This window comes from Equus caballus, chromosome 11, assembly GCF_041296265.1.
Source record: "Equus caballus isolate H_3958 breed thoroughbred chromosome 11, TB-T2T, whole genome shotgun sequence".
In the NCBI taxonomy this organism is placed as follows: Eukaryota; Metazoa; Chordata; class Mammalia; order Perissodactyla; family Equidae; genus Equus; species Equus caballus.
In genome coordinates this window covers 23,268,556-23,291,315 of record NC_091694.1, presented here as the reverse complement: position 1 = coordinate 23,291,315, position 22,760 = coordinate 23,268,556, and the positions used below count along the sequence as shown (strand labels likewise).

The 22,760-nt window shown below is 36.4% G+C and overlaps 1 protein-coding gene across 3 annotated transcripts; it reads right to left on the bottom strand.

The window, feature by feature from the left end:
* Positions 1-685: 685 nt before the first annotated feature.
* Positions 686-21,269, bottom strand: FBXO47 (F-box protein 47). 3 transcript variants are annotated; one of them, XM_070227413.1, is made up of 12 exons: positions 21,026-21,255; positions 18,883-19,007; positions 18,020-18,226; positions 17,420-17,590; positions 14,457-14,533; positions 13,025-13,102; positions 11,267-11,375; positions 7,670-7,846; positions 6,242-6,388; positions 5,440-5,582; positions 2,241-2,400; positions 686-1,565 (listed from the first exon to the last, which is right to left on the bottom strand). In XM_070227413.1, exons 3-12 carry the CDS (start codon positions 18,198-18,200, stop codon positions 1,453-1,455), a joined length of 1,356 nt encoding a protein of 451 aa, XP_070083514.1. In that variant the 5' UTR covers positions 18,201-18,226; positions 18,883-19,007; positions 21,026-21,255; the 3' UTR covers positions 686-1,452. The 3 variants fall into 3 exon arrangements, with proteins under 3 accessions (XP_070083514.1, XP_001501513.1, XP_023508393.1); XM_001501463.5 differs by lacking the exon at positions 18,883-19,007 and having other exon boundaries at positions 21,026-21,269; XM_023652625.2 differs by lacking the exons at positions 686-1,565; positions 18,883-19,007 and adding an exon at positions 1,616-1,853 and having other exon boundaries at positions 21,026-21,269.
* Between the last annotated feature and the right edge of the window lie 1,491 nt (positions 21,270-22,760).

Genomic DNA, 22,760 nt, shown 5'->3' with positions numbered 1-22,760 from the left:
AAGGCTAAACTCTGGAGAAAAAATTCCTGCCACCAAAGGAATTATAGCTGGACAATCCATCAAAGAAAGGCAGTTAATTTTTGGCCCACCAAAATTGAAGGTTAGTGCTTTGCTACTGAAATATAGTAAAATCTTACCTCAATTTATATTTTCTCCACAATTTTCACTCTTCCTCAATCCCATGAATCTCTTACTGAGATTTCCCACAATTTATACCCCACTTCTGTGGGTGATCTCCATATCTTCTAGAGTTTCTTCCCTTCATCACCTCCAGAGGTGAGTTAAGTCAAGGGTTTAGGGAAAGAAAACCAGTCTGAGAAGTCCAGTGGGAAGGGGTGTGTCTTCATCACAAGTAAAGTGATCAAACCCCAGGAGAAGAAAATGGGAGATCCAGGAAGGCTCCAGCATTATTTCAGTCCTGTTAGACACTATTACTTTCTAATTTAATAGTAAAAGTAGTGGTGGCAAATGCTAGTCAGACTGAAAATAGTCCTGGAGCTTCTTGGGATCCATTTACTTGAGCAAAGAAAACTCCCATACTCTCATGGGCCTCTCTAACCATCCCTGCTTCCGTTTTTCCTTCAAATTCCACTCTTTAAGATAGAGAGAAAAGCTTTAGGAAGAAGTGAAAATTATTCGTGAAGATTGTTCTGGCAGCACAATAGCTACTTCCTTTCACTTTGTATTTTCTCTTATTTGTAACATTTTACTCTAATCCCCAGGAAAGAATAAAAGATGATTTGATTGTATGAAGACGATATATGTCTTCTTCTATTTATATACTTTTTGTATGATTTGTCTTAAAGAAGAAAATATATGTGTGTGCGTGTTTATATGTATATATACATACACATATATATGTATGGATATGTATACACACACACATATTTCTTTTGGTTTTTGATTGGTTAATTCAGGCAAAATGTGAACAAAATATAATGTTCTTTGTAATCATATGCCAAGAAGGTGATAAAGAATGTGATTCATATCTGCATATTCCAAAGCATCATATTGCAAATCTCACAAAACATTTTAGGCTCTTCTATACAACCTAGGCAAAGTGAACAGATACAGACTATTCAGTGAATTTGAGTCTGCTCTAACTATAAAACAGAATTTTCTCTTGCTTCAAAGATACACACACAGAGGTTGGCTGGCCCCAGATTCTTGGACATTAATGTTCCATTTAATTTGGTATTAGGTTTACCAAAATCTGGAGAAGCACAGCTTGTTTTCCAAAAAAACTCAATACATTCTTGAGTTTGCATGATATTTTTATCTTAATAATGGTGTAAGCAGTTCCTTCTAAAATTCTATGCAGCTTTTGAATTCTTAGGTTACTCAGGTGATAAAAAACGTCCCATGAATGCTATTCTTTGAGTGTGAAAAAGTAGTACTCTTTTAATTATTGGTTCAGTGAGGTATTCTCTAAACGCAAGGCTTTCTGAGTATTTAGGTAGAGAGAGGATTCATGGTCAAATACAAGACCTCCTTATGGAAGTTAGCCTGAGCATGCACAAGTTGGAACAGATTCAAAAAGCTTCTGTCGTCTTCATCATGGTCTCCTATATGCCATACACAGGAATGGACAATAGAGAAAAGAAAATGACAGTTAAATTTTTAAATATATGATTTATTTGAAACATAACATGTTCCAATTTTCCCTAAGAAAGTGTGACAGAAAACTAGTTAGTGATCTTTACTAAGTCAGACATTAACCACTGACATCATGGAATTTTATAAAAGCGCTGAATTAGAAGTCAGAAGAAAACGATGCTAGTCCGCACTTTATTGCTTCTAACTTTACGACCTCGGGCAAGTCAGGGAATTTCTCCAAGCCTTAGTTTTCTCATCTGTAAAGTAGGGTTAATTATCTTGTGGGCTACCTAATAAAACTGTAAGATAATATATGATGAAACTGCACAAATACAAGATATTATTATGATGATTATGATAGTTGGTAAGTGAGCAAGTTAAAATTTTTTTCTGTGCAAAATTGAAATTGGTTCCTTTCAGAGCAGACTCTTCAACTTTATGTTTTTCACTAAAACCAACACCAAATTTTAAAAGTAGCAAAACCAGGAACTAAATATATCTCATGGGAAAACAAACAAACAAAAAATGTCTGTTTCTTTTATTCTTAGTTTAGAAATAAAAGTCTACCCAGAATGATCTCTGTCTTAAGTGAAGACTAGTATGCATTTTACTCACATCTTTGCACTATCTCCATGCATACTCACCAGACATAATTGACTGCATCATTTCCATTATAACACATGCAAATGCATTTGCCACACTCTGAAGGAAGTTATTTCTTTCCACTGGAGTGCTAAAGACATTACAGACTTTTTGCATCATTTTCACTGCCCAATCCATGCAGTATAGTTCTTTCTCGCAGACCTGATTTAGACATACAAAGCATTATGGTAAATCTTCATGCAAAGAAAGCTGTAGAATTTGAAAATGATATTAACAATGAGGGTTTACAATTTTATATAACTTATTACACGTGACATTATATTGAATCTATAAATGGGAAATGCTCTTATAGCTAATGCTCCTTTGCTTTCCAATCGTACAATTTTATCAGGAAAAAGTATGAAGTAAATAAAAGACTGGGTCAAGCCTATCGTAGAATATCATTTATTAATGTAAGAACTGATATTGAAAATAGTTATTGAATATATGAAAAATAAGACTTCTGTTCATTCATTCATTCAATAAATATTTATTGAGCACATGCTAAGAGCTAGAGATACAATGGTAAGCCACAAAGACACGGCCTCTATTTTCCAGGGGTCCAATGAGGGTGACAGACAAACAGGCAATTTCAAGAGGCAAGAAAACTTTATGGTATTATCAGCTTTCCATCTTGAGAGTTACAGGGATTATTTGTCTATTATTTAAAAGATAAATATTTAAAGTAAAGATTACATGTTCATAGCTAAAACTGACAAAGGAAAAAGGTTTATTTACTAACATTCTAAATGGTCAATTTAACTAACATAGTCAAATAATGTACAGCATGAAAATAAACTATATAGTGTAACTAAATAATGTTCATCTGACAGGAAAGATCTATTGACTACTTACTGTGTGTAAAGCACTGTACGAGGCACTATGAAAGAAGTGAGTGACACAGTGCTGGATTTCAAAGAACTTGCAATCTATTTTGGGAAATGACTTACCCCACACGTACAATGGCTTAAGAACATTATTAGCAAATGCCAACAAAGGGAAGACAAGCAGGCAATTTAGGGAATATTAATGATCAGAGTTGAGATGTTAGGGGGCTGGCCCTGTGGCCGAGTGGTTAAGTTCGTGCGCTCTGCTGCAGGAGGCCCAGTGTTTCGTTGGTTCGAATCCTGGGTGCGGACATGGCACTGATCATCAAACCACACTGAGGCAGTGTCCCACATGCCACAACTAGAAGGACCCACAACAAAGAACATAGAACTATGTACTGGGGGGCTTTGGGGAGAAAAAGGAAAAAATAAAAAGAACTTTAAAAAAAAAAAAGAGTTGAGATGTTAATCAGAGAAGGCTTTCTAGAGAAGGCTTTTCCACCCCTAGTGACTTCCTCTCCATTTCATTTGCTATAGCACTGCCAAAGTGACCTTCCAAAAATATAAAACCAATCATGTCTTTTCCCTTCCTAAAATGTTTCAGCAGCTCCCTGGAAGGGAATGTGTTCAAGCTCCAAAGAATGGTCTACAAGGCCCTTCCTTACCCAGCCTCTCCCTTCCTATCTAAACTCACCTCCTCCTCCTCTTTTGCACATTTTACCCTTCAGAAATAATCCCGAACTGCCTATAGGCCCCTGAATATAGCCATGCAGTTCCAGTTCTCTCCCTCTTCTTTTTTTGCATGAATCTGCATAATTATTAAAATAAATATTTACATTGAGAATACAGTTAATTTAGTAGCTATCTTCACATCTTAAGAAGAGCCACAGAGGTTTCATTCAAGTTTTAGCAGTTGAGTTGATCAAGATGCTGTCTCTGCTTCATAACAAATGGATTACAGGGGCCAGCCTGGTCGAGCAGTGGTTAAGTGCGCACATTCTGCTTCGGCAGCCCGGGGGTTGCCAGTTTGGATCCCGGCTGCGGACATGGCACCACTTGGCAAGCCATGCTGTGGTAGGCGTCCCACATAGAAAGCAGAGGAAGATGGGCATGGATGTGAGCTGAGGGCCAGTCTTCCTCAGCAAAAGGAGGAGGATTGGCATCAGTTAGCTCAGGGCTAATCTTCCTCAAAAGAAAGAAAGAAATGGATTACATTCAATAACTCCTCACAACAGCCAAATGGAAGATTATTCCATTGCTTTTAAAGCACTGGTTGAGCTGGCATCTGTGATGGTAGCAAAATAAACGAGATTTCTATGTAACACATGCAGGTACATGCTGGAAGAATTTGCCCCTACTACTGTGTGGTGAACTCCTCCTGTTCACTTTTCAAAGCCTGTACCTGCTGGGGTTGGGGAGGCCTTCTCTGTGCTCTCCACACACCCAAGGCTGGCTCCTCTTCTGCTACCTCTGTTTGTATTATTTTGTACACAAGTTTTGCACTTATCACACTGAATTTATTTATATACACTTTGATATCTCTCAAAAGACTGAAAGCAGGTTTTGGTCAGAGATTTTTTCTATTAATTTTCACAGGCCTAGCATCGCACACAGTGTATGGTCTATGGTAAAAACTCAATTTGTGTTAACTGAATGATATTAAATATATTTTTAAATTTTTTTTTTGAGGAAGATTAGCCCTGAGCTAACTATTGCCAGTCCTCCTCTTTTTGCTGAGGAAGCCTGGCCCTGAGCTAATATCCGTGCCCATCTTCCTCCACTTTCTATGTGGGACACCTACCACAGCATGGCGTGCCAAGCGGTGCCACGTACACACCCGGGATCAGAACTGGCAAACCCCGGGCCGCCAAGAAGCAGAACATGTGCACTTAATCGCTGCGCCTCCAGGCCGGCCCCTATTTTTAACTGTTTTATTTTGAAAAGCATTTTAACTACACAAAAGTAGAGAGAATAGTATAATGAACCCCCAGTACCCATTTTCCACCTTCAACAATTACCAATCTTCTTTCACCTCTACCACCATTCACTTCCACATCCTCTCCCTGCTTCCCATTGATTATTCTGAAGCAAATCAAATGGTATGCTTTATTTTTTTTAATAGAATTTGAAAAAAAGAATATAACTTGGCAGAGCTGTATAGTGACAATCTAGATATGAACTGAGGAGTGGTTAACATAGGGAATGATTCTAAATACTATAGTTTATTACATATATTTAAAAATTTTATAAAAATATATACTTATTTATTTTTTCAAAATGTTTTGCATATATTTCAGTTCCTTCAGGGCAGTTCCCTGGGTGCTCAACTATAATGTCAAACAACTTGCTAGAGAAAAATTTATGTTTTACTTACCAAAGCCAAAAAGACCATCAGCCTTGCCAGGTCAATGGCCCGTCCATTCACAGCTTTACTGGCCATGAAAGTGAAACAGATGTTGTTCCCACTTAGGATTAGGAGACGTGCGTTATTCTCTAGAAGCCACTCACGGGGAACCACTTTTATTAGAGGAAGAGCAGTTATTTAATTAGAAATTACAGAACAGCTACAGTAAACATTATTAAATGCATGCAATATTATATCACTTTATTAGAAATACAATTAGTGCCAAGGGAAAAGCTCAGGAAAAAATGCTTTAGTTTTTCAATGAAAGGATTCAGCTGGAGACCTAGATTACTGCCAAGTCATGGTAGCTCTCACAAATGTACTAGTAATACAGACAGAGCATTTCTCCTACACATAGATCAACAGGGAAAGTGGTCTAATCCTGTGAAAGGAAAGAAACCTTGTAAACTTTAGAATCTAAAGAATTATGCAAGAATGGGAAAAATTGTTCCACCTCTCCTGTACCAGCAGGAGAGGGCTTTCTCACACAACCGAGGAGGGGGTTTCTGAGAACTTGCAAAATGAGCATATTATGAAGCTTTCAAATAATAATAGTAACAAATACATACTTATAAAATTTGCAATTGAAGAAAAGTAAGTTTATTATATGCATTCTCTTCAAACATAATGCCAAATTCTTTAAATATTTTAGATCATTTAGTTATTTCCAAAAGGTAAGTCATTTGTTACCTAAAGAATTAGCCATACAATTCTATAACTGTATTCTAATAACAAATTTCTATTACTCTATATAGTAAATACATATTTTTACCTGATAGCTCATCTACAAGACTGATAACATCATCTGCTGTCCACTCTTTGGTGCCTGTGTCATATAATAGTTTAATAGCATCGGCCAAATCTTTCAGACTGGAATCATCTGTAGGATCTTCTATCATTTTCTGCCAAACCACCTGTCCTGAATGAGAATTGAAACAAAACTAGGCTATGACAGAATAGTTGGCTTGTAATAAAGACTTCATGGATTATTTAAAAAGGAAGTTGGATTGCATAATCGAATCCATTACTTATACATGCTGCTTTCCTTTTAACTTTCATAATGAAAGGTCAGTTCTGATAATAGTGTAAATGTGAATGTCTCTCACTGATGTGATGAAGGAAGCACAGTGACAATAGCTAAACGAAGTAAAGAAAAGGTAGTTTTGGGGCCGGCCTGGTGGCGCAGCGGTTAAGTTCGCACGTTCCACTTTGGCTACCCGGGTTCGCTAGTTTGGATCCCAGGTGCGGACATGGCACCGCTTGGCAAGCCATGCTGTGGTAGGCGTCCCACATAGGAAGTAGAGGAAGATGGGCACAGATGTTAGCTCAGGGCCAGTCTTCCTCAGCGAAAAGAGGAGGATTGGCAGCAGATGTTAGCTCAGGGCTAATCTTCCTCAAAAAGAAAGAAAGAAAGAAAGAAAGAAAAGGTAGTTTCACCAAACAAAATAGTGCTTCTAGTTCAAAGATAATGCTACCCCTATAACAGAAATTGGAATAAACAACTGATGTAATCTTATTAAGATAAATAAAATCTGATGTCCTTCTAAAAGGAGGGTATACCATAATTGAGAATCTTCCAAACATTTCTATCAAAACAGAGTAATCCTGTCAATTGTTTTATTATTTAGCTATGACCAATTCTCCTTGTGAATTACACACAATGAAATCGAATCCCAGACTGGCTTCCTGCTGCTATTCAGCATACCGTAAACTGGTTACCTCCTACATAAGGCAATGTGAACTGAAGAACTGCAAGTTAATTTTAACATTAATCTAAGCAAATCTTAATCAGAAAGGCAAAAAATTGCAAGAAATCATATTACACACCCCAAATTAAGTAATACATCAATTCTGACTACTACTTTGCTTCAGTGGCACTACTAGTCCCCTCTAGAAGCAAACATAATCTGAAGTTAATGTTTAATCTTAAATGTTTAAATTTAAGATAATGTTTAAAAATGAAAAGCAGCTATTTCCGTAGAGATGATGAGAATATATTTGGTAATGGCTTGCAGGAGAACAGTTTCTGTGTTGAAACTTAAGTTACATACAAGTTCATGTAGTATACATCTATGAAGTCATGAGCCACAGTTTAGTCACTAGGAATGATGAAACCGAGCAGGTACAAAAAGATACCCTTCCTGAAGTAAAAGCAATTAACCAGTTTTGTAACATACACCCTTAAAAACTGGATGCTCACCATCTTGAGGAGATATTGGTCCAAAGATGATATACAGTAATCTTGCCTGATTCACCATTGGCCATGGTTTTAATATACGTGTCAACCAAAAGGCAGAATCACTTCGATGTGTCCAGTGATCAAGCAGAACGTTCCTACAGAACAGTCTGATCCTTAACTCCAGTTTTCGGGCACCTCCTATGAAGACAAAAGAATTGTAAACCATTCTTTCTAGAAAGGTTGATGTGCATATTAGATAGGTCAAAGACACGTTACTTCATTTTCCTCTGTAAAAATGTTAGATTATCAAGGGACTGTTTTGTTTAAACAGCTCTATTAAGATACAATTTACTTATCATACAATTTACCCATTTAAAGCGTACAATTCAATGATTTTTAGTATATTTAGACATGTGCAGCTGTCATCAAGTCAGTTTTAGAACATTCGATCACCGCAAAAAGGAACCTTGCTCTTTTGGCTATTACTCTTCTATTGCTCCATCCTTTACCACCTCCAGCCCTAAGTGACCAAATAATCTACTTTCCGTCTCTATAGATTTCCTTATTCTGGACTTTCGCATGAATGAAATCATACAGTATGTGGTCTTTTGTGACTGGCTTCTTTCACTTAGCATAATGTTTTCAAGGTTCATCCATAAGGCGTGTATCAGTACTTCATTTTTACGGCCAAATAATATTCCATTGTAGCTATACCACATTTTGTTTATTCATTTACCCATTGATAGACATTTGGGTTATCTCCACATTTTGGCTATTATGAATAATGCCGATATTAGCATTCATGTACAAATTTCTGTGTGGACATATGTTTTCATTTCTCTTGGAGATATATCTAGGAGTGGAATTGCTGAATCACATGGTAAGTCAATATTTCATCATTTTAGGAACTGCCAGACTGTTTTTCAAAGTGGCTGCACCATTTTACATTCCCACCAGCAGTGTACAAGCGTTCTCATTTCTCCACATTCTCACCAACACTGTTGTTATCTAATTTTTTAATTTCAACCATCTTATTGAGTATGAAGTACTATCTTGTGTTTTTTTAACAGCTTTATTGAAATACGTATAATTTACACACCATACAATTTACCCATTTAAAGTATATAATTTGATATTTTTAAATACATTACATTATTCATTTTTTTAAATTGTGGTAAAAGGTATATAACAGAAAATTTGCTATTTTAGCCATTTTTAAAGTGTACAATTCCATGGCATCAATTAGATTCACAATGTTGTTCAACCATCACCATTGTCTATTTCCAAAACTTTTCATCACCTCAAACAGAAACTGTAACCATTAAACAGTAACTCCCTCTTCCCCCTAGTTCCTGGTAATCTCTAATCTACTTTCTGCTTTTATGAATTTGCCTGTTCTAGGTACCTCATATAAGTGGAATCATGCAATATTTCTCCTTTTGTGTCTGACATTTCACTCAGCATGTTTTCAAAGCTTATGCATGTTGTAGCATGTACCAAAACTTCACTCCTTTTTATGGCTGAACAATAGTCCATTGTGTGTATCCACCACTTTTTGTTGACCCATTCATCTGCTGACGAACACTTGGGTTGTTTCCACTTTTGGGCTATTGCAAATAATGCTGCAACGAACATTGGCGTCCAAGCATCTGTCCAAGCCCCTGTTCTCATTCCCTTAGGTATATACCTAAGAGTGGAATTTCTGGGTCATATGATAATTCTACATTTAATTTTTTGAGGAATGGCCAGACTGTTTTCCATAATGGTGGCACTATTTTACATTTTTATACCGTTTATGTTCAAATTATTTATAGATAAGACAAATGTAAATGGAAAGTCTGCCAATGATCTAAGGCCATATATAAGCAAGTACCCCTGATTTGTTAAGCCAAGTAACACAGAAATTTAGAGAAGACAGATTACTGCAGGCTTGGGGAGATCAGAAAAGGCTTTATAGAGGAGGCCAGGCAAATGGGATCCTAAAGAATGAGGAGAGAGAGCACTTCAGGAAAAAAGACGATGAATGAAAGGTATGAGGTAGAAGAGGTATCTGAGACACAGTGGGTAGAGCAATATGCCTAGTCTATATCAAACTGATATACAGAATAATGGACAATAAGTTTGAAAAAGCAGGTTGGGATCAGAATGTGAATGCTAGAATAAATAGTTTGAACTTTATTTTGAAGCTATCAGGGAGCTAATAAAAATTTTTGATCAAGTAGGGACATGAATTAATTTTGTTATTGTTTCATTGGTCTTCTAAATCTGTCTTTTTAATCTATAATTTGTTTTACAATGAAATATTTCAAGATGACAGAAAGGCAGAGTTACCATAACAAATACTGTATACCAATCACCTAGCTTTATCAAAGCTTTACTTTTTGCTATATGTGCTTCAGATTTTTAAAAATAAATAAACATTATAGATACAGTTAAAGCTTCTTGTATCTCACTCCCAGTCTTCTTCCCCTTCCTCCCCAGAGGTAATCACCATCTTAAATTGGGTTTTGTCTTTCCTGTATCAGTCAGGGTTCTCTAGAGAAACAGAACTAATAGGATGTGCATAGAGTACGTGCATAGAGAAGAATTTATTTTGAGGAATTTGCTCACACAAGTGTGGAGGCTTGGCAAGCCGAAAATCTGCAAGGTAGACGATAGGCTGGAGACCAGGGAAGAGTTGTGGCTCAAGTCCAAAGGCAGTCTCCTGGCAGAATTCTTTCTTGTTTGGGAAGGTCAGTCTTTTTTTATTAATGCCTTCAAGTGATTGGATGAGGCCCACCCACATTACTGAGGGTAATCTACTTTACTCAAAGTCTACTGATTTAAATGTTAATCTAAAACGTAACTTCAGAGAAACATTCAGGATAACATTTGACCAAATATCTGGGTACCATGGCCTACTCAAGTTGATACACAAAATTAACTATCACATCTCTCAACTACGTTCTTATACTTTTTTACATATGTATGTAACCATAAAGAATATATAGAATTATTTTTCATGTTTTTAACATGTATATAAATAGTAACATATTGAAAGCATCATTTGGTAATCTGTTTTCTCAAGTTATATTTTGAGATGTATCCCTATTAATACACATGGCTCTAGATATTCATTTTAACTACTAATAGTTTTAATTGTATGATTATGCCACAATTCACTTATCCGTTCTCCTGACAATGGGCATTTAGGTTGTTTGCAGCTTGTCATGGTTACATGCTGCAATGCTCATTCTGATACATGTCTCCTGGTGCACACTGTGGGAATTTCTCAGAGTGAAACTGCTAGATTATAGGGTTCCATAATATTAAAAATATGAAACATTTCAGGTATATATAAAGGATCAAAGAATACTGTAATGAACACCTTTGTATCCTCCACCCAGGTTAAGGAATAAAATATTATGCATACAGTTGAAGCCCTCTGAGTGCTTCTCTTTCTCTAATCACATGCCACTTTTGTCTCACTATCCAATTCAGTCTTCATCATTCCCTTACATTTCTTTGTCCTTTGACTACAAATGGATGCCACAACCTATTTTTAAACACACTTTTGAACTCTGCTTTCTTTCCGTTTTAATCTCAGTATAATGTTATTTCTGAATTGTAGTTCTTTACCTGGTTTGCTGCAGACAACAGTCTGCATCTTGCGGGACAGATTACTCAGCTCACATAAGAAGTTGTAAACACGATGGCACTCAAGTTCATCCCAACCTGCTGTTAAAGTCTAAGGATGATAAAATAAAGGAAACATTGCAGATGTTCAGACCATCGAATCAAAATGTAAGTCACTATAGCCTTATGTGCATAACTGTTGTAGCACATGAGCGAAGTGATGTACAATTTTTATCTCTATAGAACTGTCGAAATTAGTAAGAAATTTTACATAAACAAAATCTAGAAATCCTTCAAAATCCAGTCTGTCTTTGGTTGTAAACGGTGTATCTTCAGAGAACTGCCACATGGTACTGAATCCTGAACTCTGTTAGTATGAGGAGAACAATAAAAGCCCAAACCCTGGGGGACAGCTTTAGACATCTGACTCACGACCACACTTGGGCTTAGTTTTCGACTACAGTAGAATCTCTCTGATCCCCTCTAGCTATCATTTATGATATTTCTTACAAATAATAATGATCTCATTTTAATGTGACAGTTATGAGCATTTATTTATAATATTTGGATGTGAACAAGCAAAAACTTCTTCTTAGGACAAAATTTAATAATTATCTTTGAGCAAACCAGAAGGTACAGTTAAACATATATGAAAAGGAAATTCAAATGGTATATCACTATAATTAGATGTTGAAAAGGTTGATTAATCACATAAATTTTTCTTAGAATAGTTGAACTGGACTTCAGTAGTTTAAAAATTAATCTTATTCTCTCTGGATGGACATACAGGAAACTGCTAACATTGGCTACTTCTGTTGAGGGGAACTCGGTGGGCGAGGGACAGGCCTGGGAGAGAGACTTACTTTTCACTTTATATCATTTTGTACCTTTTGAATTTTACATGAATACACGTGCTCATATTACCTGTCCTAAAACAAACAAACAAAAAGCAAAAATCTATCTTGGAAAATGGCAAGTAGAAGAGTCTATACCCCTGGAACCTGGGCGTGCAGATGGTGGCTGGCAGGCTGGGATATAAGCAAGATTGTTGTAAAACTGTTATAAATCTCATAAGGTTGTTGTAAGTTTTAAATAAGTTAATACATGTAAACTGCTTAGAATAGTGTAATATACTAATAAAATATTATTAAAATTGAATAACATTAAATTATGCTATCTGTTTACAATAAAAGATTGCCAAAAATGTTCTTAAAATCATACGGTTGATTTCTTTTTTCCAGCTTTATTGAGACATAATTGACATATAATATTGTATAAGTTAAAGATATACAACATTGTGATTTTATATATATATAATATATATATATATTGCAAAATGATTACCACAATAAGGTTAGTTATATCTATCACCTCCCAGAGTTACAAATATTTTTTCATACAGTTGATTTCTAAAATAACATGTTAAATACTAGCCCAAGATTTAAAACTAATTATACACACACACATACACACACACACACAACCCCACACTATTTCCAGTCTTTACAATTGGCTGAAAACTTTGAGGACATTGGTATAGAGCAAATAAAGGTTAAACATGTGTTACCAAGGAGAAATCCGAGAAGAAAATCTGAGGTGGCAACACACTATTAGATTCATACATTCTCAAATTTTTACAATTTTATTTTGTTCTCTTTTTAGATTATCATTACTTTTATTAACCTATGGAAACATAGATTACATGCTCTACTTGTTAACAGTTCAAAACATTTCTTTCCTTCTTTTATTAAAACAATGTACCTGTAAAAACATGCCATAACATGGTAATCCTAAACATTGCATAGGAGCTGCACAGCCATTGAATTTAAAACAGGAAACCTGTAAATAAAATAACTATTAATTCCTCCTTTTCAATGGAACTGTACAATGATTTGACATTCAAATTTAATGGAGATATGCAAGAATTTTTTCAGTATTAACTGAAAATAACTAATACACTAAATAACTGATTAGCATTGTGTTATATAGGAGGGAATTATGAAAGAAAAATAAAACAAATTCTCTGCCTTCAAGGAGCTCACAAGTTATTTAGGATAATAAGATATATACACGTGAAGTTGTTTTGATAATTCAGGTTAGAATGTGTATAAATGCTAAAATGACTGAATAAGCACTACATCAGACACTATGAAAGCAGGGAAAAGATAAATTTGGGAATGGTCAGAAAAGCTTACGAAGGATGTGAAACAAGCAACGTCTTAAAGTAGGATTCAGATATAACACATGGAAAGGATTGGTGAGGGAAACAACATGCACAAAGTTGTACAGAGGCAGGAATAAAAAAGATTTCTTTGGGAAGAAAGATATAACCAGCTTAATTAGGCTCAAAGCAGTAGGAAGTAAGGTTGCATTGTAAAAGAGAACCCTAAATACCAGCTGTGGACTTTGGACCTTATCTTGCTGAAATTGAGTAGCCACTGAAAGATTTGTAAGCAAGAAAATTAATCTGATGAAAGTGATGCTTTCAGAAGAACAACCTTGATTCGGCATACAGAACGTCTGGGGGAGTGGAGAAATGGATGGCAGAAAGATATCTGGAAAGCTGCTGCAGTAATATAGACCTGAACTCAATGCAAATACTGACATGAAAAAAGCCAGTGCAGCAGAAACAGTTTGCATACTATTGAGTGTAGAACTGAGTAGCCAGCACTGTATGTGTGTTTGAGTTTTTATAGTAAAACTCAATGTCTTATGTAGAGATTATGCCCAAACACACTGACATACATTTCCAAGTCATAAATTATCATAAAAGGTTTGTCACTTTTTATATTAAGAATGCTTTCCTAAGTTTTTGTATATTTAAACAGTAAGATTTTAAGATTTGAAATTATTTCATTTTAATAAAGTATCTAAATCATCACTTTAAAACATCCTCAGGATTCCCATGTGGGGCAAAAATATTTTTATACTCTGATAAACTTAATAACTTAAATGATGCACTTAGTTATATATAAAAATTGTTTTATAATAAGTAAAAGACTACTATACTACATTTTGGTGTTTTATAATCTTTAAGTACTTGGAAAGTATTAGATTATCATCAGTCAATTTTTCAGTACTAATTCATGGTTATACTAATTAAAGATAGATTTTAAATGAGTATAAGACATTAATAATAAAATATCTTTACTGGAAATCAAGATTGTGAACTAATTCAGAAGTATGATCTTACTTCTGCGAGTATCTTGTGAATGTACTTTAGTCTTTCCTTTGTGGGTAGCAGCAACGTACATCTTTTAAACAGTAGACCTGAGAAAGCAAGAGACACATGAAAAAATGAGAACCACAATGCAACTAATTTAAGAATATCTATAAAACACAGCATAATGTTTCCTGAGGGTCAAGTATGGTATACCATAGTGGACTGTGAGCTGATATGATTTTTAAGAGGAAGTTTGGGAGGAAGGGTGCAAAACACTTATAATATATGATGTTTACCAAGTGACTCTGACGTCCACCTAAGAGCCACTGACATAAAATCTCTAAAAAAATTGTGAAATTGATACAACAGGACAAATATGGAAAAGTATTTAGATCTAAAAAGATACAGTAACAGGACAAAAAATACACTAGGGAAACTTCACATTGTCTTTTTTTTTCCCCTGCTTTTTCTCCCCCAATCCCCCCAGTACACAGTTGTATATTTTAGTTGCAGGTCCTTCTAGTTGTGGCATGCAGGACACTGCCTCAATGTGGCCTGACCAGCGGTGCCGTGTCTGCACCCAGGATCCAGGCAGTTGAAACCCTGGGCCTCCTAAGTGGAGCGTGTGAACTTAACCACTCGGTCACAGGGCCGGCCCCTCACATTGTCTTTATTCCACAGAAAACATATTCCAATGTCTCTAGAAATTAACCTTATGTCCATGAAGGAAAATATTTTGAATTGTTAATGTAAAACATGGAAAGAATGGGAAAAGGGATTTTGTATTCCTTTCTCCAATAAAAAACCTTAACGTCATAAATACTTAAAATTCAGAGGTTAGAAGTCATTTTTGCTAGCAGAAAGCAGCCAGTTTGGATGAAATATCCATTCCTTCCTTCAAATATGTCCTTTTATGGAGCTTGCATGTTAAGAATGTATAGAATTTTGTGTTCAAATATTTAAGAAAGGAAAAAAACACCCTTCAGCTTCCCCGTGAGATACGTAACTTGAACTACAGTGACAGGAAGTGTATGGTTTGTTTCCTCTAACTTTAAGTGTTGGGTTTTCCTAAAATGGCAATACACTGTTAACATTTCTATAAGGGCAAATGTCCTCAAACTAAAAATAAGATATGTGGTAGGAAAATAAATACCTGAATATCATGACTTTCTTCAGTTTTTATATTCTCTGCATTTACTTTTTAATGTAACATAATAACTACTTTATATAACTCTGTAGAATCTATGGGAATCTAACTTATTTTTAGAAGCTGCTATGTTTGGGTAACATACGACCAGAATTGAGTTTTAAACATAAACCCTCCTTATTTTTGTACATAAAAAGCCATTTTCAGTGTTTGGTTTTTAGCTGAGTTCTTTTCCTTTCCTGTTTTGGCATCCATTCCCATGGCATATCATAGCTGGGGAACTGTAAGCTATAATTGTAAGCTGGTTGCCTTTTCTAAAGTAAAACTCCTATTTTTAAGGGTTGCAATTTACCATAAAAACCAATATTGGCTGACTTATTTATTTTTTTAACACAGGTGCTCTGCTATACCCTTTAGAGACCAACTTTTTAACTTTGTTCCCACTAAAACAGAGTCAGATGTAATGTGCTTTCCACACTGGCCATCTGCTCTGTTTTGTATGAAGAAGCAAATTAAAATTTATAATCTTCAGAGTGCAGGATTCTGAAAATGTTATTTTATGTCTGAAAACAAGAACAGATCAGATAGGAATGGCAGTACGAGAAAACGGTGAGTACATCAAACATTTACCTAAAGAATCAGTCATAAGCCAGATGTCTGCAGCAAAATTAAATGGAAGGTTGAAATCATTACACAAATAAAACCGTTTTAGAAAGCTAGCTATTAAGATCAATATATACTTGTATTTTTTAACTGAATTATCCACATAATTGTCTTAATGCTTTTTTTGTTTGTTTAAATAACTGAGCCTTGGTTAGGGAGAAAAAATTCTTTCAGATCAAAACCAAACAATAATCTCTTTTACCCAGGTACCGTTTTCTCTGCAACTAATGATGTTTGAAAAAAGATATTTACAATGACAAGTAGCAAAAAGTAATTGCCATATTCTGTTACAGATTTACTAAGCCTGATCATAAATACTGAAACCAATAACATTGTAATAAGATTACATATCATTCATTTAATCTTATTAAATATACTTGTCAAATGCACTTTGAGTATTTACACACCTATATGGTCTTATTGTCTTAAAGCTAGGCACCCTTGGGCTACTAAAAGGTAACAATCACTTAACTTACTATTATGCCTTTATTTAAATCTCAACGTCACTTTGATTTTACTGCCATGCTTGGTTAATTATAAGGTGTTTTCATAATTAAATTGGTGTCATTAGACAGTCAAAATTAGAGTTTTATTTCAGCACTCTTAGAGAGAATGAAATCAACGAATGGGGTGAAAGACTCAAATGATTACAAATCAAGGGAAGAAAGATTATACAGAATTTCCTTTGAGAAGGTTAATTTAATCATAGCATAATGATTTATTAGTGTGTAGAGTGCTTAAAGAAAAGAAAACAGTTTTTTCTGATAAAAGAATAAGTGATCTTCTATAATAGTGTATCTAAATTTCTTTTCTATTTTAAGGACTAGATTATGGTTGAAAGGGAAAAGAGGTATAGAGATAAAACTCGTTAGATCCCTAGGAAGCAAAGTATAGAAAATATATCAATTTCCTAAACTGTTAAGCCACCTCGACAATAAGCATTGATGACATATCCACGTGAAATCACAAGAACTGACACTTTACCTTAAAGTGCATTCTCTCATCATCAAAGATAAGCGTAAGGGACTGTTGTTAAGGGAAAGTCCTCATACTGAAGAGTAAGAGTATCATTGAAATAGGCACATTTTAGGAAATAGTCCATTTCTCATGGGCCTTACAGAATTGTATAATAAAATCCCCTTAATTAAGTATAGTTCTTGTTAGAACTCTCATTATAAATCACCTAGAGATCTGTAGTGTTCCAATATCGTGGAGTCTTGTCTTCCGCCAGGCAGCTCAAGGTTGTGAAAGTCTTGTAGTAAAAGTCTTTTGCTTCCTGATGAGGTTGAGATGTAATTAATAATACGCTGGCTGACCGTTTTGGACACCATGCTTAGCATGCTGATATCCTTCACTACCAAAAGAAATATATACACACATGAAATGAGCGGCTTAAATACAAGAACACTACTATTAGTACAACACGTTAACTTATAAGTTAGCTCATTAAGAATAATACGAAATAATAAAAATAAACATTGTAAGTGAATAAAAAAGGGGAAAATCTTAAAATCGTTTTAAATCCAGTGCTCAATGAATTAGAAACATTTTGGGATGTAACAGACAAGTTACCATGTCATTATAATCAAAGACATGCTTTAAAGAGTTTGAGTATCATAGTTTCTCATTGTACCCCCTACCTAAGAATGACGAAATTTTAGAAAATAAACTTCATGTGAACACCATTAACATCCTAGCAGGCCCTAAGATGGCAAACTAGTTCTTGGGAAAAATTAAAATATTCCAGTGTCTATGTAGCCTACTCAGAGTCTCCAAACCTCACCTGACAAATATCTTAAGATTATTAGGAATATTTCCAACGGCAAGGCTTTAAAATTTCCAAGTGTTGATAAAGGCTGAAAATCTGAGTCACGGGTGTTGGAAAAATAGCTGGATCGACGATTACTACGTCTATATTTCTGGTTGGGAATCAAAGTGAAACTGGTATTTCTTCTAGATGCCATCCTTTTTCTTATCTTATGAATTTATCCTGGTTAGAAAAACAAAGTCCAAGAGACAAAAAAGAAAGGAAATTATAGCAATGAAGAGCTGTTGTTTTTTTAAATGAAGAGGTTGATATTTGGGTGGGCAATAACTGTCTCTCTATATTTACAAAACTTTCAGTATGATGTCCAGTTTACGGAGTTCCCACCAGTAGAATCCATTCACCTCAGCATGAAATGAAATATTAAAAAATCTTTTCCCTCTGGGGCCGTCCCTATGGCCTAGTTGTTAAGTTTGGCATGCTCCACTTCAGTGGCCCAGGTTCACGGTTCTGATGCTGGGTGTGGACCTACACCACTCGTCAGCCATGCTGTGGTGACAACCCACATACAAAAAAAATAGAGGAATATTGGCACAGATGTTAACTGATGGCCAATCTTCCTCACCAAAAAAAAAAAAAAAAAAAAAGACAGATAAATGAAAAATAAAAGTTCCAATCTCCCTTCCCCAAAAAAGATTTTCCCTCTTAGGCAAATATTCTAGTTAGATTAAGAGTTTTAGTAGAAAATGAGACATATATTTGGCTGAGATATATTCTTTTTGTTTTGCTTTTTTGTTTTTGGGTTTTTTTTTTTTTGAGGAAGACTGGCCCTGAGCTAACATCGTGCCCATCTTCCTCTACTTTCTATGTGGGACGCCTACCACAGCATGATGTGCCAAGTGGTGCCATGTCCGCACCTGGGATCTGAACCGATGAACCCCGGGCCACCAAGGCGGAATGCGGGCACTTAACTGCTGCGTCACCAAGCCAGCCCCTGAGATATATTCTAAGAAGAGAAATATGCAAAATTTTAAAAAGTAAAAGATTTAACACAAAAAAATATAACAAATTCAATATCTGTCAATTAGTATGTTGCTTTTACAATCTTTACATTCTAAAAAAAATCAAAGTATTAATATAGCCTCAAAAATTTGTAGTAATGTTTTTCTATTTGTTTCAAACTGAATACTGACATGTTCTTTTGTTAGAAACAATAAAACAAAGAGATAAAAAATAGACTTTAAGTTTAGAGCTTTTAAAATTTACTAGCCCTAACAGATTACGAAGGTTGCATTACTATTACCAATTATGTGCGGTATAATACACAAATAAACAGGGAAGTTAAAGTTTTGTAAAATTACTAAGACCAGAATAAATACATGAATAATAATTTTTCCTTCAATTCTACTTTTGATTAATAATAGTAACTGATAAGTCTTTGAAAGGGCCTACACAACTCGATTTCAAAATGAACATTTCCTGGAGGGAATTTATCAAAATCACTGATCATTTACTTACACTAAAAGATAATTCTTTAAAAAAAATATTACTCTTTAAATAATAATTATTATTCTTTAAATAATTCTTCAAAAGAACGTTCCTCATCACACACAGTGACTTCGAGTCACTGTTGCTCCAATTCAGAAAAGATACACGTCCGTAACCATAACCACGACTCCAATCTAGGCTCCCTGTTTCTGAAGTAACAACTAAGACATTTCATCAGAGCTACAAATACATCTGACCAAAGTGCACTTTCTCCTCTTGTCACAAAATTGCTAAAATCACATTGTTACTTATTCATCTAAAAGGTTACATTCCGACTTACATCAATTTAAAATCAGTTAGATATTTGAAAACATGCCCAAGAAATTTAGTGCTGAGCGAAAAGCATACTGTGAACCTCCTTTCAAACCATCCCGCAGCACTGCGCTTCAGCACTCGCGGAGCACTTAAAATCAGGAGGCATTTTTAAACAATCGTTAAAATTACGCAAGTAATGTACGTGCATTGTCAAAAAGTTTACAAAACACAGAAAGAAGAAGAAAATTAAATTCACTCGTAAATACTTGGGTTTACATCATGCCAGAATTTTACCTATATACAAATATTTCTTTTTAACAAAAGAGGGGGCTCGCTGTTCACAGCATTTTGTAATCTGCTTTTTCCATTGTAATTTGTTATTAAAATGGTAATTTCTCTCCCTGCAATTAGATATACTTCTACAAGCATCTGCATGTAATACCCCCAAGCAGAGGAATCTAAATCCTTAATTTAAACCTCCACGAGGTTGTTTTTAAAGCTTTTTCATTATAACAAATAGAAATCTGGCGTAGGATTTGTCCTGTTTCTCTGAGGAAAGTGTCAAGTGGGCCTGGGTGGGGTCTGTGGGGTCTTCACTCCCTGTCCCCTGATACCTGGGGACACTTTAGTGTGTCAACCACTGAGTACATATATTTTCAACCCTCTGAGAGGATTAAAACACAGTGGCCCAAATTCTTTGCAAACTGGAATCTCCTCTTAACAATTCCTTATTTTCCTCACTGTGACCTCAACATTTTGGGGGAAGACAGCAGACTTTTCTGAAAATCCTAAAGGTGTAATCCCAATTGATTGCTGGTTTCCTCTCACCCCCCATTAGAGAGTGAGAATCACAGACCAAAATAATAGTAATAAAATGACTGTTTCAATGCCCCGTTCCACCCCACTCATTCCTGACTCTGTGTGAAAGGCTTTGGGACCCTCGGGATGAATTTTTTCCCCCTTCCAGAGAAAACCGTCTAACAGCAATTCCCCGGGGCTTCTATCCTGCTGGAACCTAAGAAAAGCCCCCTCAAGGGACCCACGCCTTCGCCCGGGTATTAGCCCCGAACGCCTCCAGAGCGGTAACCTAGGGAGGCCAGAACAGCGAAACTGGCCAATCTAAGAATCAAATCACACTGTGGTCTCTTTTCCGCCCCCTCCAGTCCATGAAAAGATGAAACTATCTCAAGAAAGTACTGGGGCAAAAAAATCTCTTTTTACCACAGATTTGGATAGTTTGCCGCCTAAAGAATCACAGGAAAATGGGATTTAGTCGTTTTGCCCCACCATCCTCCAATTTCTTAATCTTTCAAAAAGAAAATATCTCCTCAAGATTTTCCCGCCGAGAAGACGGAGGGTCCGGCACCCGCCGGCTCTGGTACAGCGTTCCGGGTTCCCAGGCGCCCCCCGTGGCCTCCCGGAGAGCTTAGAATCCTCCCAGGAGCCCCAGCGGGAGGGAAGCCCCGCCCCCTCATGAATAGCAAGAACCCCGGCTCCCATGGTGCCCTCCTCCCTCATGAATATTTAGAACCCTCTCTGGAGAGCTCCCCCGGGAGGGAGACTCCGCCCCCTTATGAATAGTAAAATTCCCGGTGCCACCCCATAGGGCCCGCCTACGTGATGAATAATTAACGATGAGGTCCTCTGAGTCTGCACCGAGGCCAAAGGCACCCTTTGCTTCTGGCTGAAGACAGGAAGGGGTGGAGCCGTTAGGGTCTGGGGGAGGGGAGGGTGCAAAGGAGGAGCCCAAGGCTGATGCGCCTCAAGTCTGCTCCAAACCACTTCCTTTCCCTTCAACCTCGTTTTGAATCAATATTTGATTTCCCCACCTCCACCCCAGTAGGGTAAGTGACAAGGGCTTTCATCAAAACTTCTGTTGGAAAAACTCTCTAAACATTCCTTTTTAAACCTATTTCCGTGCCTAGAATCAAAGGAGCATGAGCGCCTCAAGCTTCTCAAGATGGAATCCAAGACTCATCTTTCTAGCTTGGCCCTCCTCCGCTGAAGATTGAGTTCTCATTCATTCAGTAGCTATTTATTGAAACGTGTTCTGCGCCAGTCACTGGAGTAGGCCCTAAGGATGCAACAGAGAGCACGACACTTAAGTTTCCTGCCTTAATGGAGTTTGTGAGTCTAACGGGAAAGATAGGATAAAGAGACAAAATAAAATCGCCACAGATGGAGAGTAGTGTTATGGAGGAAGATAGGATATTGAGGGCTGTGTGTGCCTGCTTGCGAGGGGCTGGTCAGGAAGGTCCCTTTGAGGAGGTGACATTTAATTTGAGTACTGATGGAGGAGAAGGAGTCAGATGGAGGCCTGAGGGGAAGGGGAACAGCAGGGAAGATTTTGGTGCATCCTAGGAATTTGCAGGCCTGGCTGGCTGAGTTTAGTGAGCAAGTAGGACAGTGGCATCAGAGAGAGCATGAAGAGGTGACACAGATGGGAATATGCAGGACCTTTTAGGCCCTAAAAAGGGACCATTTTAGAACCCCTGGAGGGCTTATATACTCCAGCTTTTGGAAACCAACTCCACATTATATCTGACAAATTAATATGTACCCACATCCTTCATTAAATAAAATATATAAATAACTACATAAAAGTTGAATTGAAATTTTGGATTAGTTGACATGTTATATTATGGAGTCACAAACATTTATTAATTTTGACTTTGAAATTTTTTGGAGCCAGTTCTTTTTTCCCCCGTCTCAAACATTTCTTATAGGTCTCTGACAAGGTCTCAGCTCCTAGGCAGTGGGCCAGGAGTGCCTAATGGATACAAAGTTCCTAAGTGGTGAGAAGTTTAGATTTTATTCAAAGTGCCTTGGAACATCATCAAGGAGTTTCAAGCAAAGAGTGATATGAGCTGATTTACATTATTTCAAGATTGCTCTGGCTTTTATGTGGAGAATGAATGAGGCGGGTGGGAGTGGAAGAGGTAAGGTCTGTTAGGCT

Bases quoted from the DNA above. Each gene is read 5' to 3' on its own strand.
- FBXO47 (XM_001501463.5), bottom strand. From the start codon at position 18,200: ATGGCATCTAGAAGAAATACCAGTTTCACTTTGATTCCCAACCAGAAA. The intron at 13,103-14,456 runs GTAAGATCATAC...TTTTATTTACAG, and splicing joins TTCACAAGATACTCGCAGAA to GTTTCCTGTTTTAAATTCAA. The intron at 2,401-5,439 runs GTAAGTAAAACA...TGTCTAAATCAG, and splicing joins TGATGGTCTTTTTGGCTTTG to GTCTGCGAGAAAGAACTATA.